The sequence below is a fragment of the Urtica dioica genome, chromosome 7 (assembly GCF_054948205.1).
Source record: "Urtica dioica subsp. dioica isolate 48M chromosome 7, U.dioica_male_clone48M_v1_H2, whole genome shotgun sequence".
In the NCBI taxonomy this organism is placed as follows: Eukaryota; Viridiplantae; Streptophyta; class Magnoliopsida; order Rosales; family Urticaceae; genus Urtica; species Urtica dioica.
In genome coordinates, this window is record NC_142762.1 from 46,714,717 (window position 1) to 46,733,509 (window position 18,793).

Below are 18,793 nucleotides of genomic sequence, written 5' to 3' on the forward strand. Positions count from 1 at the left end.
AAATTGATTCACCTGTTCAGCTATATCTGGGGAAATTTAAGACTCTATTGTTCCAGTTGGTCGTACAAGAAGCAGTCAAAGATTAGGCAAAGAAGTGGTAAGTAATTTAAGACTTTTTAAATTTAATATACTCGGTGGAAATTTCTGAAAATAACTGTAAATAAAATCGTGAGATTGCTTGTGCTTCAAAAATTTAAACGTTCTAAAATTTAAAAGCTAACGGCTTCCTTAAAAACAGCAAAAAAATATTCTGAGAGTAAAATAATAAGTCAAATACGCTAATTATAAAACACACGCACAAAAAAAAAATAACGTGTCATAACAACTTTAAATGTAGAAGTTATTGGACCTAATTCTAATTAACACACGCATAAAGAAATTACCAACACATACGGAAAAAAAAAAACGTGTCCAACAAATTAACACGCGCACAAAAAAAAGGAAGAAATAATATACGCTAATTAAAAAACTGCATTAATTATTGAAGGATAAAAAAGTAAAATATAATTTGTCACCTAATACGTTTGGCTATTTCCCTAAAAAACTCCAAACATAGGTTAGATAAAAAAATCTAACGTTATAGGTAACCTAGTTAGTTACAAAACTCTAATACTTTTGTGGTTTTTATTTGGTAAATAATGCTATTATGCAAAGGCTATTGTTGTCCATAAACTAATTTTTAAGCTATTTAGGTTTTTAATACATATTTAGAGTTATTTAGTTTCTAAATTTCATTGAAATTTTGATTTTTTAAGGGTAAGAAATTAAAATGTTATAAAATAATTATTCAAGAACCAAAATGTGACTCAAGTTATAATTCAGAAACTGGCTGTGTTACTAGATTTTGATATTCTTTATCTTATTTATTGTCAACTTTGAACATCCTAAAATTAAGCTCGGGGTTCCTTTTTTCTAACTCACGAGTCACGACAATTGGTTTATGAAATTTAAGTGGTGGCCAAATCTCAATGGGGCATTGTATAAATCTTCTTGTTAAAATTTTTCTATAAGAACTAGTTTAATTACTCTAAAAATAAGTTCAAGCGGAATTCGCACACCTGATGTTTCCACTAAAAATAATCCACGAAAATATCCCGAATGCCAATTTTCTAAATTCGGATTACGTAGAAGCAAAAAATTAAGGGTCAAGCGGCTATATAGCCAAATAGAACTTAAGCTTTTGCAAAATAGTCATAGTTTACCAACTATAAGTAAACTAGCCAAAGTATGATTAATTTAGGCTGAATTAAATTTAATCCCAACGAACTATAAAGACAGAATGAAAATTTTATGAAGGCTGGATTAAAATTAATCGAGACAGGATTAAAAGTCGCAGTACTCTCAATTGGCTATTTATCTATACCTAATGAAACTATATTTATTTTGCAAAAGTCATAGTTTAAATTGGATACCTCATACCATTTTTCCAAAAATTAAATATTAGAGGTCAATATACCACGTCTAATAACTATCTAACCATATAAAACATTAAAAAATTTCAAATAGCCAACGTTTCATTATTTTTTTTATAAATAGTCACGTAAATTTATTTACGCTATCAAAAAGATAAAAATACTGAGTAAATTTCTAGTAAATATGTGTAAATAACGTTAGTTACGTCATTTTTTGACTATTTACGAAATATTTTGACCATTTACAAAAAATTTACAAAATGTTGGTTAAAACGCAAACGCTTATGTTTATGTGACTTATATCGCTAAATATTTTATTTATAATACCATAGGCAAATAAAATATTTTGATTTTTTCTCATATATAAATTACTTACTCTATTATTTCATTGTATTAAATCTCATATTACCGTATGAAGAAGCAATACTCAATATATATAGTAAAAATAAAATAAAAAACCTTGTCAACCGATATCAAATTATCAACAAAATCATCCAGCATGGGCAGCGTTTTTGGCACCATCGATAAAGATACTCAATTAGTATATATTATGAGAATACGAGAATAACATCGATCCTTTCAACAACAAAAAAATGTTTTTGTTTTTGTTTTTGTTTTAATTTTCAGTCCGCGCATAAGAAGACGTTCTTCCTTGATCCTTCCCTTCGCTACCGACACTCTCAGCTCCTCTTTTATTGTTATACCATTTTGTTTTCTATCTATTCTATTGTTTCCTTTTCTTTTTGTTGACTTTGAACTTGGATTTTTCTTCAGATTAGTAAAATGACAAATAAGCAGAAAACTCTTACAGGCTGTCAAAATGTTGAAAAAACACTAGCAAGAATAAATTCGTAAATACAGATATAGATCGAAGCAAAACTCGTACAACTTGGCATTTGTATTATCTCTATTTTTTTCACGCAATAAAAATACCCACTAGTTGCAAGGCATAATGAATTATTCTATATATGTATCATCATAATTTCCATATATATTTTACAAAATAAGCTGAAATTCATGTAAAATTAATTGGTCAACTTGTATACTATTTGTGACAAGTCATAAAGTTAGAGGAGATGTAGTTGCCAGCTCATAAGATTCAGTTAGTTATTGCCTGTATATGTCAACTTGTAATTAATTACTATTAATTTTGTTTAGAAGGTCATATAAATACGTAAATCACTATGTGAATCAATGAGAGGTCATATTATTCACAACACTTCAGTTTTGTCTCTCAACTCTCACATCCTCAATTTTCGCTTCTTCAATTACTCAGACACAACAGGTTTTACATTTATAAATTTTCTCTCTCACACACATATACTGTATATTGTATTACAATATTAAGCAGATTAAGTTTAACGAGTCAGACAATAAAATATTTTAGAATATATATATTAAGGGCTGTATTAATACTATATCAGCTTGCATATTTTTTCCTTTCCAGCAAACATTTTATTGTTTAAAGTTAAACTAAACACAAAACTAATTATATATACATGAATTCGAATTTCAAACAATAATAAAACCAGACTGTCTCCCACTATCGATTCTTCAGGCAAAACAAAAACATTGGTTGGACTCAATTGGACAGACTCATATAGATCATATCCATAAAAAAAAAATAACTGACCTCTGAGGCAAGAACGAGCAAATGTTTCCTTCATTATTAGTCGATCAATAATTTGTCCACGTATACAAATTGAAAATAATAATAATAATAATAAAAACCACAACTTGAGAAAGAATTGCATTTATTGAAGTTTGAATCGTGTCAAATCTTCAAGAAATATATTAATGTCTGATTACGACTGACTAGCTAAGTAAGTTGATCATATATACTACCCCAAGTATATTATATATAATCCTTTTCGAAAATAATCATGAGGTTTCAAACCTTGTAATAATACAAACTGAGGTTTAATAACAATCACAAACTTGACAATGGTATCATTTAAATTCGATGACGATAGACGGAGGTTCATATCATAGACTGTATACTGCCAATTGCCCCAATTACAAGAGTATTACGAGGCTCAGAAATTACGAATAATATATCTACTTAAAAAAGAAAACAAAAAACTTTGAACATATAGATGAGGAGGGTATCAAAATTTTCATTACACAATAACCAAAATACAACTTAATTAATCCGAAAATGTATAAGAACTCCAAAATTGAAAAAAGAGCTCTCTTTTACTATACAGATTACAGAAGTTCGGTCATCCGTATTAAATGGACTCATCATTATTGTCGGGAAGAAGAAGAAGAAAAATTAAACCACGTTTTATAGTTATATATGGTGTCGTATATGTATACTATTTGTAGGTCCAGGAATCCGAATATACGTATAATAATATAATAGTAATAATATACAAGAGAGAGAGAAGGAAGGAAAGTGACGTCATCATGGATCGGACGGTGGAGATCAGGCGTCGAGAGAGAAAGGAGTTCTCAAGAGGTCATAAGGTGCCCAGAGAGCGTCGAGAGGGCAAGGGCGGTTTGCGTCGAGGCGAGCCCAGGGTTTTCCTTTGCCGCTCCAATGCAAGAGGCTCACCGGACCTGGGTGGAGATCCCGGCAGAGTCCCCGGAAATTATCCCCGCCGAGACCGTGCTGGTTCCACCGGTGGTCCACGGCCGCGATCCTCCCGGCGAAGACCAGCAAGAACGGAGGCAGAGAACCAAGCTCGTAGATCCTGATCCGCTTCTGGAGCTCCATCCACTCCTCGATCGCCGCCGTGTACCCCCCGCTCCGCCACCGCCGGAGGTCGATCACCATCACGCCGGTGTTGAAGTAGCACGGCGTTCGGCGATCGAAGGTCTTGGACAAGGCGGGGCTGGACCAGAAAGAGGGAGTGAAGTAGGAGGTGAAGTTGGCGTTGCAATACTCCGGCGCGGCGAGGACGGCGTCGCCGAGGGGTGTGGCGGCGAGTTTGGCGATGTCGTCGACGAGGACGAGGTCGGAGTCCAAATAGACGACTCGGCGGACGCAGGGAGGGATTAGGGCGGCGAGGTAAGAGCGAGCGTAGTTTAAAGGACAGTCTAGCGCCGATCGGATTGACGTTGAGATGAGCCCCGAGACGGCGGTGTCGTCGAAGGGGTAGATTCGGAATTTCAGGTAGGGGAAGGCGGCGGAGAGGGCGGAGCGGAGGGCCGGGAGGTCGGCGGCGGAGGCGGCGACGAAGTGGAATCGGATGTTGGCCGGACAGGAGGAGTGTTGGACGACGGAGAGGATCGCCGCCATGGAGCCGCGGATGTACGCCGTGTCCAGCGTCATTGCCACGTGGACCGCGTGCTCCGAGCATGTCGCCGATCCCTCCACCGCCGGGCACTCCGGCGAGTTGTAGAACTCCGGCGCTTCCCTGAAACGCTGTCGTTCCGTGGCCGTGGCGGTGGTGATGAGTGTGAGAACGAGGAGGACAAGTGTGTGGAAATGCATTGTGAGAGAGAGAGAGAGAGAGTTTGTGTAGTAAGACTCTGTGTGTGTTTGTTGGTTGTATTTGTACCTTTTTTTTTTTTTTTTTTTAGGATGGGTGTAAATTACACTTTAGACACGGTTTGCTTTTTATTTTATATATATATATATATATATATATATATATATATATGTATTTTTTTTAAATGACAGAAACGAATATATGTCATTCCTCTTATTGGCCAATATAGCTGGATGGATAGTGAAATATGAAGTAAGGGACTAAAGGAAGGAAGAAAACGCAGTTATATTTAGATGCAGGGAAAGGGGAAGAATTATTTTTAAGCATTATTTTAAGGGGGAAAATGGGAATTCATTTTGATTTTCTTATTGCTGTTTGGATTATGAAAAGAATTGCGCGATATAAAATATTGAAGATGAATGTTAACTATAATTGAGGTTAAATTTTCCTGCATATGAAATATTAATGAAAATCTAACCAAATTTGCCTAAGGTTAGATATTTCATGAATTTTTCTAATATAATAAGGGTGATTTAGCTAAAATGTATAATAATCAGGTTTGAAACAAAATTTCAAAACTAAAATTAATTTTTTTTAAGTGATAAATTGCTTATAATTATCAACAAAATTTAATTTTGATTTAAAAAAAAATTGTCAAAGTAATTTTGACTACTTTTATGAAAATTTGAAACTTTGACTCAATTAGTTTCAAATGGCTATTTTTTTCATATAATAAAGAGTGGGGGAGTTAATCATATAGTCTATTTAAACTTCTTACATTAAAATTATAGTCTAATTATCTAAAAATTAAGAAAATAGTCCAACCCAAATCAAGATGCATGCGTTATACTATGAAAGCGTAGGCATGAGTTGAAATTAACTAATTCGCTATTTCAAATTCATATAGATTCTTCATAAATAATTTCGATATTTTACCGCATTTTCTTTCCATTTTGTTTTGGTCAAATTTTCATTGTATTTTCATATACATCAAATAAATAGTTTTTGCACTAAATTTGATATAACATTTGGTTAAAAATTACATTAAATGTTTAAATATTATTATAATCTAATAAATTTATATTAAATAATTAAAATGTATATATTTTAAATTAAACGTATAATTAGTGAATAGATAATTAAATTAAATTAACTAAGCAAAAAGTATATTTTTAGTTACTTTCTTTCGTGTAAAATATAATATAATGTAAAAAAAGTAAAGTTAAAATTTAATGTAAAAAGCACATCAAAATGGTGTTAAAAAATCGTTTGCTTCTTTGAGCAAAGTCCTAAATTATGAGAAGTCGGGTCAATCAGCCAATCATACATCACTGAACTGATTGTATCTTTTAATAATAATCACAATTTCATAAGTAATTTTATATTTTTATCACTTTATCTATGAGAAACGATAGATGTTTTTGTTCTCAAACAAAATTTATAGACTGAAATTGTCATTCAAAAATAAATTGTCATTAAAACAATATACTTGTCATTAAGTTTAGTTCCGTACGATCCAACTGCTAATAAACATTAGTGACGAAATAGTCATTAAATGCAAATTCTCGAAAAGTATAGCAATTAAATCTTATCTTTTGTATAGTAAATTAAAATATATATATATATACTGTATGCAGTTCCTTTAGTAGGAAACTTGAAAAAATGTTTTGTGAAAAGGGTGGTCGTGGATGGTAATGAAAATGAAGTAATGAAACGTGTTTCACTTTCGATTACTTCAATTCCAAATGATCTCCGACTCTCCTTCAATTGCTTTGCGTTACCGATAGTAAATCATATTTCGACAAACTGTCACTGTTGCTTCTAAACCACATTGAGTACTATGTATAGAAGTGTCATATATATAACGTATTTGAGTTCTAGAACTTTGTTTGCTAGTTTTGTTATTTTTCTATCATCTCATTATCATACATTTCCTCGCATATTTTTTTTTATTCCCTTAGGCCTAAATTTACTGCTATGTATATAGTTTAATCACTGTTTTACCTAAGATATTACACTGACCCATCATTTAATGTGAACCAATTTTTTGTTTAAGAAAAAAAAAACAATCATTTTTTATTTCACATTTTCATTGTCACGTGGTGTAATTGCAATTAACGTCTATCTATCAGACTTTAGCACACCACTTACTGCAGTTAAAAAAGAATAACACTTTTCTTTTACAAAATATTAGCCAATTAAGCCACCAAAACTATAAAATTTACTAATTATACAATTTTTTATAAATTTTAAGTAAATAATTATTATAATAACGTGGCACCTCCCAGACGTTTTGGTCTTTCCATAATGGCCCTATATATATTTTTGTTTTTATTTGAATATACTAGGCAATTATTCATTTGAATCTGAATTTTGTTATGCATTTAAAATCATTTATTCAATTGAATTTGAAATCATTTATTCAATTGACAATCTTTAAGTACCATATTATTTCTCAAAATATAGCAAGCAATTATATTTACATAATTTCATAGATTTATGAAATCATATCAGTGCCCAACATATAAACAACAGTTCTTCCTATTTTTTTTCTTCACATGATCGTTCGCATTTTTACAAATTGACATATTTACAAAATTTACAATTATTTACACATATTTACAGATATTCGCACATATTAATAGATATTGACACAATTCATCTACGTTTTCATTTGAATATTTTGGACAGTCATTTGTTTCAATTTGAATCGTGTTATGCATTAAATATATTTAAATCAATTATTCAGTTAAATCAATCGTGTTAAATGCCACACTAATCTAAAAAATACAACAAGCAGTTATTTCTAAATAATTACGTGGATTGCTGAAATCATATCAGTGCCCAAAATATACGCATAAATTATTTTCCTTATATTGTCTTCATACGATAGTAGTTGACATTTATACCTATTAATAGGTTTTTACAACAATTTAAATTATTTACACATATTGACAGTTATTTCAAATACAAAGTTTTACAAATACAGGTACGGATCCGGATTTGATATTCCCGATCGACGAGGATTTACTTCCGAGAGAGCTTTTTATGGACATTGGCCACTTTTCAAGGACATTGGCCACTTTGTAAGGATGTTACAGTGGCCACGACGTTGGCTTTAGAGAAGGAGGAAGATTTGCTGGAGTCGAATAAGAAGAATGGAAAGAAGGCGGTGGATGAGGAAGTAAGGGATGCTCTGGCGGATTCACCGCGGACTCTACCGCTTACGAAAATCCTAAATTTATGAAATCACAAACTATTAACAAAAACAACAACGAAAATCAGACCTAATGAACATATCCACACAAACTGAAATACTATAATATACGAATATTACCTCTTCGTCGATTCGCAAAGACGTGAAATTGGTTGATTTTTTTTTCTTCTCTCTCGGTGCTTTTTTTTTAACGCTTGATTTGCTTGGAATGAGAAACCGATCGATAGTTATTGTGTTCAGCTATTTTCTCTCCTTGATTTGTGTGATTCTCATTAATGCGCTTATTAATATTTTTTTTTTAAATATATGAATCATTGAGCAGGAAGTTGTACAAGGTATTTACGTAAATTTTGATTTGTCAATATCATATCGGCCATTTACCAAAAATTTACAAAAAATTAATTATTTGGCAAAATTTAAAATTTCATATGATTATATATCTATTGGCCACTTTCTTTTATAATACAAATAAGTACAATTCACAGTCTATTAGCATGGCCAGCCCTGACCTAAGTCGGGCAAGGCTTTTGCCTTGGGCCCCCAATTGGGTTGGGCAAAAAATAAATTATTTTACACTTTTTGCTTATTTTAAAGAAAATTTACATTTTTTACCCTAAAAATTTACACTTTTGGCCAATTTTCTAAAAAATTTACATTTTTTACCTTGAAAATTTAAATTTTTATTAGTATTATAGGGCCCCAAAATATTGAATCGCCTAGAGCCCCCGGTGAGTTTGGACCGGCCCTGTCTATTAGTGTACAACTAACTGCATATTAACATAAATTCTATACATGCAAATTTATAAATTATATCTAAAAAATTTAACCACAGCGATATATGATAATCGAACAAATAGGACGCACAGTGTCGAGAAGATTTAATCAAATCTCCTAATTAACAAAGTGCACAAAGGCAATAGCCAAATATATATAGTACGAGTCTTTTATTTATTTTAATTTTTTAGCCTATTGACGGTACTCTTCTTAGGGTATTTGATTATTATATTTATATAATATATATATTATATTTTTTTCCCCTGTTCAAAGAAAAATCAAGGGCGGCGGAAAATACAAGGCATGATAGTGTGATTCATTATATTTTTCTTTATTGTCATATTAGTTTGGGACCCATAAACTATATAATGGGGACGCCCTTGTTTAAATTGACAAATGCTTACTTACTATATATAATATATACGTATATACACTTATATATATATATATATATATATATATATGTAATTTATTTGTGTACTTGTTTGACTCTTTAGGTGTCCCACGATTTTCTGACCTAGTTTTTTTATGTAGTACGTAAAATAACAACAAAATGCATCTCATGTGTGTTCAGTGATCTCATTAGGTTCAAATCTAACAAATGAAATGCACATCAATTAAAAAATAAGTGGTACAAAAGCTAAATTCATATATAAATTATTAAATCTCCCACTAGAGACCCAGTCGCATTTTTTTTCAGGAAAAACAAGTCCCATATAAAAGCGGCATTTACGGAAACCATATGAATTACACGTTCTGACCAAATTTTGTTTATTTTCTACAAATTTAATTATAAAGGCTATAGTAAAATGTTAGGCGACGTCACACTTTGCTTGAAAACTCATTCACAATTATAAGTACCTTGATTTCAAAGCTCAATCAACTATACAAAATTAACAAAAAAATAAATAAAATAGGTTGTTGTGATTAAGGACTTCTTAACAACACTAGTCCTATTTTTCAAATAAGTATTATGAATTAAATTGACAACAAATTATTGCGAAATTGAACAAACAGTCGTCAAAAGCACTGAGCCCCAACGCCCTTACCAAGTTTTTTATTATTTTTTTTTAGAAAAAGTTTTTGCATATCCAACCCAAATTTCAAAGTCCTAACTTTAGTACATTACATTTACATACTATCAATGATGCCAAGTCGATAGATCTGTGATCTGATGATATCCTCGATTATTATAATTTTTGCGCCGTCACACCTTGATAAAAACGAATCATTGATTCATGAGTACATTTTTTTAAAAGCAATTGGTTGTAAAGTTTCAGTATTAGCTGATTTTTTTTACAAAAAATTAGCAAAATAGCCAAATCAAACCTTATGATTTGCTATTTAGCCAAGGTTTTGTAAATACTAAGTAAATAGCCATGCCGATGACGTGGCCCAATAATAGATTTTTTTATTTCCGAAAATTGCCTATGTGCGTTTGAATTTTGAATTACATATTTGAATTTTCGGTTTAAATTTTTTCCCGAAATTTTTTGAATTGTTTTCCTGATATAAGTGTGAACATGATTTAGTCAATTTATGATTCCCTTTATTTTAGGAACTAAATGGACGTGGAAGTTGTAATTTATTTGTTTCTTTTTATAGATTATTTCTGATATTTTCGGCCAAAAATATATTGTATCGTTTATTATTTAAATATATGTAAATAAGTTAAGGATATTATGACAACTTATGCAGTAAATATGCGTAAATAAACACTTCCAGATAACCAAATATAATAGTACTTAATATTTACACACATTTACTACAGATATTAACAACCATACATTGTTGTAAAATCCAAGGATTGACATACTCGGTGTAAATATGTGTAAATAAAGATTTACACACGACAAAAATTTTAAACTGCCCAATATTTACTCAGATTTACTGCAAAATATGTCAACACCTATTTTTTCATTCTAACATCCAAACACCCAAAATTCTAAACGCATTCACAATGGTTTTTCCCATACATTAACACTGAAACATGATTACATTTTACTACGCATCAAGATACATTAACATAGATTTTTTCTATGGCAGATTGAATATTAGTGAAGAGATAATCGGTAATTAATTTGCAGTTATTACTTCCTTGATTATCGTTTACACGTTACCTCTTTTTTTTTTTATTAAGTAAACCGTGTGCTTATGGGCGGGAAATGCCTGAGCTTTTTAGTAAATGTAAAAGTGTCTTAAATGATATCTGACTATTTACTTAGTATTTACAAAACATTGGTTATTTACTTATTTAGCAATGTTAAAGGTTTGATTTGACTATTTTGCTTAATTACACCTTTTTTTAATAAGTTGTAACAATAAAACCGTATGTAATATATTTCAAGAGCTAGAAAGATCTGAGTCCTGAGTTTATATTTTATAGTTTTTCCATCATTATTATTATTTGAAGTTTGAACAGCCAATTTATTTACTATCCAAGTCCGAATACTATCCAAGTCCGAACTTAATTAATAACACCAATCCAAGTTGAAAATTCAAAATTCAATGGATTGATCTGTGACTGTGTGTCTGACTCTGACTGACGAAAATGTACAGATAACAAAGTCTTTATCAAAATGGAATATGTAGGCATGCATTGTGATTTTTTTTCTCGTCTACGTACACACTATTAATATTATATTCATTCATGGTCACTTAGGCATTAACTGTTCAGTTTAACGATCAAATTTTTGCATGTGATGAAGATACCCACATCATTAAACGATTGGTCCCCAACAATTAGATCATAGCCTGGTTGTTCCCTGAATTGTGAAACTAAATAGGCTTAAATCTAACAATAGTCAATTAAAGAGTTAATCACAGATGTCCATTCAAACAAGTCTTTTTCGACAAGACTTTTCTTTTCAAGATTGGTTTCGCAATTATTGGGCAGCAATTAAGAATCTTACCGACTCACCGTGTAAACCCTACGGTAGTCTCTCTCTCTCTACATGAATTCTTAACAAAAATGTGACTTGCCTTAGATTATAGAATTTTTTTTTTTTTTTTTTTAAAAAACAGGGTTGTGTTGTGTGTGTAGTAGTGTATTATGCCAACTCTTACCTCACACTATATTATCATATATATAATGCAAAATCTTCTCCAACAACACTGCAAATACAACGCTATTATTTAGTGTGTGTATAATATCATACCAAATTTGATGTGTTACTATATCACACGACAAAAAAAATAATTTTATATTATTTTAGCTTTAGTCGATTACCAATTCCACTAACAAATCAATTTTATTTTACTATTTTATTGATTTAAATAAAAGTAATGAAGAATAGTACTTTTAGTGTAAACTTTAGTATTGTGATTGGAGTTGAAAAAAAAAATTTAGTGTAAAAAACACACAAAAATAATGTGATTTCAACACAAAATTTAGTGTCGGGGTTGGAGTTGCGCTTAGTGTATCAAAGCATGATGGTATAATAATATATACTTGTTTACCCTAATCACTAAACATTCAGCACAAATGTTCGAGAAGTTACATATATATATAAAAAAAAATATTATGGCCATATTACACAATTTTTTTATTAATATAAAAACTGAAGTAGCTTGAAGATAATCACCGACAAGCATAAACGTGTGTGGGTCACGATGGTGATGAAAGTCAGCTTAAAGTTTCAAGTGAATAGCGCACCATACACACATTGTCTAAGCACTTTTTGTCGAATATACTTATGTTTTCTTCTTCTTTTATCTTATCTAACATATATATGTATATACATATATACACACACACACATATATATATATATATATATATATCACTTAGTTGTTTTCTACAGTAATGTTGACTTAACATCAATATATATATATATATATATATATATCACTTAGTTGTTTTCTACAGTAATGTTGACTTAACATCAATTTCAAATGATAAAATTATTAGGATATATTGTTATTATTGTGTTTGAGCAAGTGTACATATTATTCTATATCGTTCTCTTTTTTTATCTCGCTTATTGTAACTTATAAGTACGTATACCCTCCCCTCAGACGTGCATTTTTTTTATTGCCGGATTATCAAATTGAAATCTCTAGTCAAATCTACAAATATCAAGAAAAGTAGAATCAATTCTACGTCGGTGCATACACAGTGTTAGCTAGCTTTCTAGATCAATGATGGTCAAACTTGAATATAATATATATAGGTAAATTCTGGAATCTAAAGTGACAAGCAATTTAATTAATATGAAGTATTTGGTTAATATATGAAAACTATGCATCATTTAACTAAAAAAATGTTCATTGCTTCTCCTATTTTTTCATTCTCTCTTTTGTTTATCAATTTTCGTGATTCTGAAGAGGAGTACTCAGCTTGAAGTTCTCAGCTTGTACATGGTGTACCACTTTTTTTTTGTTAAATGTTATTTTATTTCGAAGTGTTCTGAGATACTAAAATTTAGATTTAACATTTATTTTACATATTTAAAAAAAACTTTAAAAAAATTGAAAAATTGCGACAGCATATGAAAAATATTATGGTAGGTTGCGACAAAGCGCTATAGATCTTCACATTGCACCGCACCGCATGTCACTTTAAGGACCCACAAAGCGCCGCAGATCTATGGAAGTAAATTTGATCACCAAATCGCAACAGCCCGCGGATTTGCAGCCGAGAACCAAACATTCCCAAAAATTTTGACAACCTTAAATGTCAGTGCTCATGAGAACCGTCAAACCAAACAAATCGATCATTCAAAGTCCAAACCACCGCACTCTTTTCTAACCTGCCCAATTTGATATGAGACATGGTTCATTTATTCTTAGTATTTGCATGGTTTTTGTTGAATTAAATTCAACGATTCTATTTCTTACCTATGTTGTGAAATTAACCTGAACAAACCAACTTAAGCTACTCTAAATAAACCAAACAAAATCAACCCAATTATTATCGGTTCTGGTTGGTTTAGTTTCGGTTCTATAAACGGTTTGGATCGGGTTATAAAAAAGACAAACCAAAGATCTTGAGTTGGGTTCATGAAACTTACAAGCCCGAATAACCCAACCCGATGTACATGCCTACTAAATATACCATGAACAAATCGAAAACCTCAATATCCAACCAAAATCATTCAAATCGAACAAAAATCCACAAAATACAATAACATTCTAACTTCTAAACGACTCCTAAATACTAATCTTACATTCAACCTACTAAAAACTAACTCCGAAATACTAATCTAACATTCGACCTACTAAAAATTAACACTTACTTTTTTTAGATCTTCAAATCCGAGAGGAAGGGATATCGAAATCGTACGACGGGGAGAGAAGAGATGGCAACGACGTGCGGCTGGAAAAGGCGGTGGCCGGTCGTACGATATATATATATTATTAATTCTCAAGTACATTTGGAAATATAAATAACATTATAAAAATTAAAAAAATAAAAATAAAAATAAAAAAAAGCGTAAGTTGATGCATGATTCAAGTTACCTATTGTTACCGACAAGTTCTATCCCCACTTATTTTCCTAAAAATGGTCTCATCTAAGTAGGAGAAACATAGGCAAGCGGTCCCCTGGGTTTCAATTCATACATGATGTAACACATTCAAACCATTGCTGCTTCCTCAACCTCCACGATGGCTCATGGGATATACATATCGCATGTGCATTTTGTTCTTACAATCTGAAAAATAAAAAATAAAAAAGCCATCTTCTGATTTTCTTTTTTTTTTTTAAGATTACAAAAAAAAAAAAAAAAAAAAAAAAAAAAGCCTTTATGAACGCGAAAGACAACAATGGCACAAAATTGAACTTAGACTTCCGCGCCCCTTGTCATTTGTTTCCGTTGAATACTTGAACAGTATCCTATTGTTTAAAAGTGAAACCTTACACTATAAAATTAAATAATAAAGAAAGGTAATTGTTGTCATTTTCTGAAGACGAAAAAAAAACACTATTTATTTACCTTTTTTTCTTTTTGTCGAGGATTAACGAGAAACTACCTAACGACATAATAATCAGCAAAAAAAGAGTAATATAAACAACAGCACGAAAGAGAAATTTAAAGAGAAAACAAGAAAAAGGCAAGGCAATCAATGCCAGTATTTTCATTTCACATAAACAACATCAACTTTTACTTCTAGCAAAAAAACTGGTAAGACCTCAAAACAGCTAAACAATAAACGACATGGTCGTATGACAAATGAATAAACGACAGCATATAAATTGATGCCCAACATCCCAGTATAGCTCATGAGCCTCATGCACATATACTTGTACCAGTCAGTCATTACTCAAGTCTACAAATTAAAGCCCGCCCTAAACCCACTTAACTTAACACCGCTGAAATAACCCCAAACACAGACATGCATTTAAACATTATTGATCTCAATGAAAGTCCTTATCTACACGGAAGAGTTACAGCAATGGCATTTTAATTACAATATAATTGGCAGAGGAGAAATAAACAAAATAACGATGAAATAAAGTGAAATATCAAAACGCAATCAAAGTAAAGACCTGTCTGTTGCAACCAGCTAAGCTAACACAGCATCTGTGTAGACTGAGAAAGAGAATATTACCACTCATCAACTGCTCTTTATGTACAGTTCTTCAGGTCAAGCCGGTCAATTCCTCAGTCCACAGGCCGACAAAGATGATGAAGTCGGTCGTAAAAAAAAATATATGTATATATATATATAGAAATCAAATTCTCAACTTATCACTGCAATATAAGGGCGGCGAAAACGAATACGAGGATGATTACAAGCAAGCGCTTGAGGACATAGTCTTGGTGATTCCTCTGACCGACGTGACGGGGTTGGTGATGATGTGGCGGACGGTGTCTGTGCAAGTTCAGACCGTGGAAGGGGTTCGACAGCCTGTGCGAGAAACCCCCGACGGATCCGAACACCGCCGGATCGTTGAACTGAAGATTCAGCAGCGACGGAATGAGTCCGCCGAGGGCCGCGGAGAACGTGAAGTTCCCGAACCGCGCCGAGCCCATCGGGCCCGCCAAGCCCGGGCCCATGAGCCCGAAGCCGTGGTGGTGGTGGTGGTGGTGGTGGAAGAGGTTGGGCTCCGGCGGCGGAGCGGTCTCGGGCCTCTGGCCGGAGGGCCTGTGAGGGATGGACTTGGACCTCGGGTCCGCGGAGGATTTGCCTCTGCCGTAGAGAGGGACGAGCTTGTCTTCTTCGACCACGGCTTTGCAGACGGGACAGTCCTTGGAGCGAGAATGGATGTGGAGCCACTGGTAGAGGCACGGCCAGCAGAAGAGGTGGCCGCACAGAGTCACGATCGGGTCCTGAGCCAGGTCGAAGCAGATGTTGCACTCGAACCCGGTCGTGTCGTTGCTCGAGAACGACGACGCTCTGTTCGTCGATCCCCCGACCCCGCTTTCCATCGAAAACCCCCCAAAATATCCACGAGATCTTAAGGGTGTACGTATGTTCTAAGCCTGGAAAAAAAAATATGAGAATCCGTTGAATTTCCCTTTGTAAGTATATGAGATTTTGATACAATCAACAACACATTTTCCTTCAATTTTTTTTTATTTTTTTTTATCAATACTAAAATACCGTTCGAAACACCTGAATCGTCAGGGAGTTTTTTTTCGTGCATTTTAGTCGTGACTGAGTCAATAATGTGAAACGAAGTGGTCAACAAGAGTCAAGCTACGGGGTTGAATTCATTTCTTTTACGGATTCCATGAAAGAACCCTAATCCTGATTTCTAGATAGCCGTAGTCGTTAAACCAATAAATTTTCCAAGCCTTGAACAGAGGTAGGTAAGTAAATAAAATCGACATCAGCCAAGCAAATCATCTGAAGAAATCATTAGAAAAATATCACACGCCAATCTTTTCCGATGAAAAATCCAAAGATCTCAAGCAAGCAAGCATCGAAATCGCACCGGGGTTTCTGATTCGATTTCGCAACCCGGCAACTCGGTAGGCGTAAAAGATTAAACGCAAAAAAAAAAAAAAAAAAAAAAAGATCACTAAAGGCAAGAAAGGAACACACCTGTGGCGAAAATGAAACTTGAGAGGAAATGATCGATCCAGAGTCAAAAGACGAAGATATTGTTGGAGAAATTTCGAAGAAATTCGAGCAGAGGAAAGATTAAAAATGGTACGACAAATCCCTAATTTATCTTTTTTTCTCTTTTTAATTTTTTTTCCCCCTAATTTTGTTTGTTTTTAGTGCGTGTTACTCGGTTCGGGAATCCACGCACAGAGCTAGAAGATAGACAAGAAGTTCGCTTTGTCCAGCTGTCATCATTCTGTCCGTTCGATTTGTTTCCATCGTCAGGATTATCGTCTTATTGTATACGAAAAAGATCTGATGCATATTTTTGGTCCCACCCATTTCAAGTAGGGCCACGCACAACACATCGTTCGTATAGTAATTATGTTTTTTTTAATCCACGTGGCATTATATTTGAATTTTTTTTTCTCGCATAAGAAAACACTTGTAAAAAAAAATCTTAAAAGAAAACACTAGATCGATTCCTCTCTAAAATTTGAATATTAAATATGAGCATTGCTATTGGGCACGGGTCACGACCACCGAACGATCCACTCACATTGTGACACGTGGCACTGTGCTGCCACGTGTCACAATGTGAGTGGATCGTTCGTGATCGTGACCCGTGCCAAAGAGGATTTCCGATTAAATATAGGTGTTCGCTTATTATATGCATACCTCCCACGTTTATTAGCCTTTTCAATATGTACATTACCTCCGTAGATTGATTAAGATATCCAATTAAGTATGATCTTGTTAGAATGTCGTTGCTTGCATTATCAACCTTGAAGTTGACAGTTGGCGACGACCCAAACTACACTACCATCGTTAAAGAACCTTCTCCGCATCAACGACATTAAACACTAATCGACGTAATATTATTTTTAGTGAAACCCTACCATAGCACTATATTCACTCCTTTGCACATATAAAACTCGTTATACCTAGTCTTTCAATATCCATCCTAATAACTCTTACCGTAGAGTCAAAACAAGGAGACAAACCAGTGTCACTGAGAGAGAGACCTAATTAATGGTCTTTAAATTCCACAAAACTATTACATACATGACGTAATATTATTTTTAGTGAAATCCTACCATGACACAACATTCACTCTTTTGCACAAACAAAACTCGTCATACCTAGTCTTTCAATATCCATCCTAATAACTCTTATCGTGGAGTCAAAGCAAGGACGACAAGCCGGTGACACTGAGAGAGAGAGACCTAGTTAATGGTCTTTAAATTCCACGAACTATTACACACATGTCACAAAAAGTGCCCTTATCAATTTATTGTTTCTGTTAGAAACGTTTAATCTAAACTCTTAATTTATTTCAAAATTAGTCATTATGTGTATATATAAAATTCATTTTCGGCAGTTAAGTGTCCCCTGTGATGCTGGCGTCTACAATGGTGATTGATACAATCTTCTCCGTTTATGTGGTTATTCGATTTAGAGGAGAGAAGCTGAGACTCATTGCAAAAAAAAAAAAAAAAGAAGAAGAAGAAGAAGAAGAAGAAAAATAAAAGAATCATTTTTAGGAAGAAGAATGAGGAAATAAGCGACGAGAAGAAAAAGATGAATATTTGTGGTTTATTAGAAGGCAATTGAGTTAAAAATAAAAGAATTATTTTTAGGAAGAAGAATGAGGAAATAAGCGACGAGAAAAAAAAAGATGAATATTTATGGTGAAAAAAAGTACAATAAATAAAATAATATTTTATTGGAACTTTACGATTTTAGCTTGATTTTTCTTACCTAAAATAAAGTAAATGACTAAACACATAAAATTGCTTTAAAATATAGACTAAATGACTAATCTTAAAACAATTTAAAAGTTAAAGGTAAACATTTAAATAAATGATAAATATGGATATTTTTTGCACGTGTAAAAATTTATGAATTTTTTTTATCACTATCCTTAAGTTGAATGTCTTAGAAATTTAATTAATCAT

The 18,793-nt window shown here is 32.8% G+C and overlaps 2 protein-coding genes across 6 annotated transcripts; both read right to left on the reverse strand.

The window, feature by feature from the left end:
- Positions 1-3,509: 3,509 nt before the first annotated feature.
- Positions 3,510-4,964, reverse strand: PARVUS (Nucleotide-diphospho-sugar transferases superfamily protein). The gene has a single exon (XM_089620285.1). The coding sequence runs from the start codon at positions 4,849-4,851 to the stop codon at positions 3,841-3,843; it is 1,011 nt and encodes a 336-aa protein (XP_089476411.1). The 5' UTR covers positions 4,852-4,964; the 3' UTR covers positions 3,510-3,840.
- An 8,195-nt stretch (positions 4,965-13,159) lies between these two features.
- Positions 13,160-17,041, reverse strand: LOC149392265 (uncharacterized). 5 transcript variants are annotated; one of them, XR_016300279.1, is made up of 5 exons: positions 16,833-17,041; positions 15,393-16,267; positions 14,777-14,813; positions 14,078-14,494; positions 13,160-13,591 (listed from the first exon to the last, which is right to left on the reverse strand). XR_016300279.1 is itself a non-coding variant. In XM_089620840.1 (2 exons), the coding sequence occupies exon 2, from the start codon at positions 16,211-16,213 to the stop codon at positions 15,533-15,535; it is 681 nt and encodes a 226-aa protein (XP_089476966.1). In that variant the 5' UTR covers positions 16,214-16,267; positions 16,833-17,041; the 3' UTR covers positions 15,019-15,532. The 5 variants fall into 5 exon arrangements, 1 of the variants encoding a protein (XP_089476966.1); XR_016300278.1 differs by lacking the exon at positions 14,777-14,813 and having other exon boundaries at positions 13,202-13,591; positions 14,078-14,157; positions 14,301-14,494; XR_016300281.1 differs by lacking the exon at positions 14,777-14,813 and having other exon boundaries at positions 13,203-13,510; positions 14,078-14,157; positions 14,301-14,494.
- Between the last annotated feature and the right edge of the window lie 1,752 nt (positions 17,042-18,793).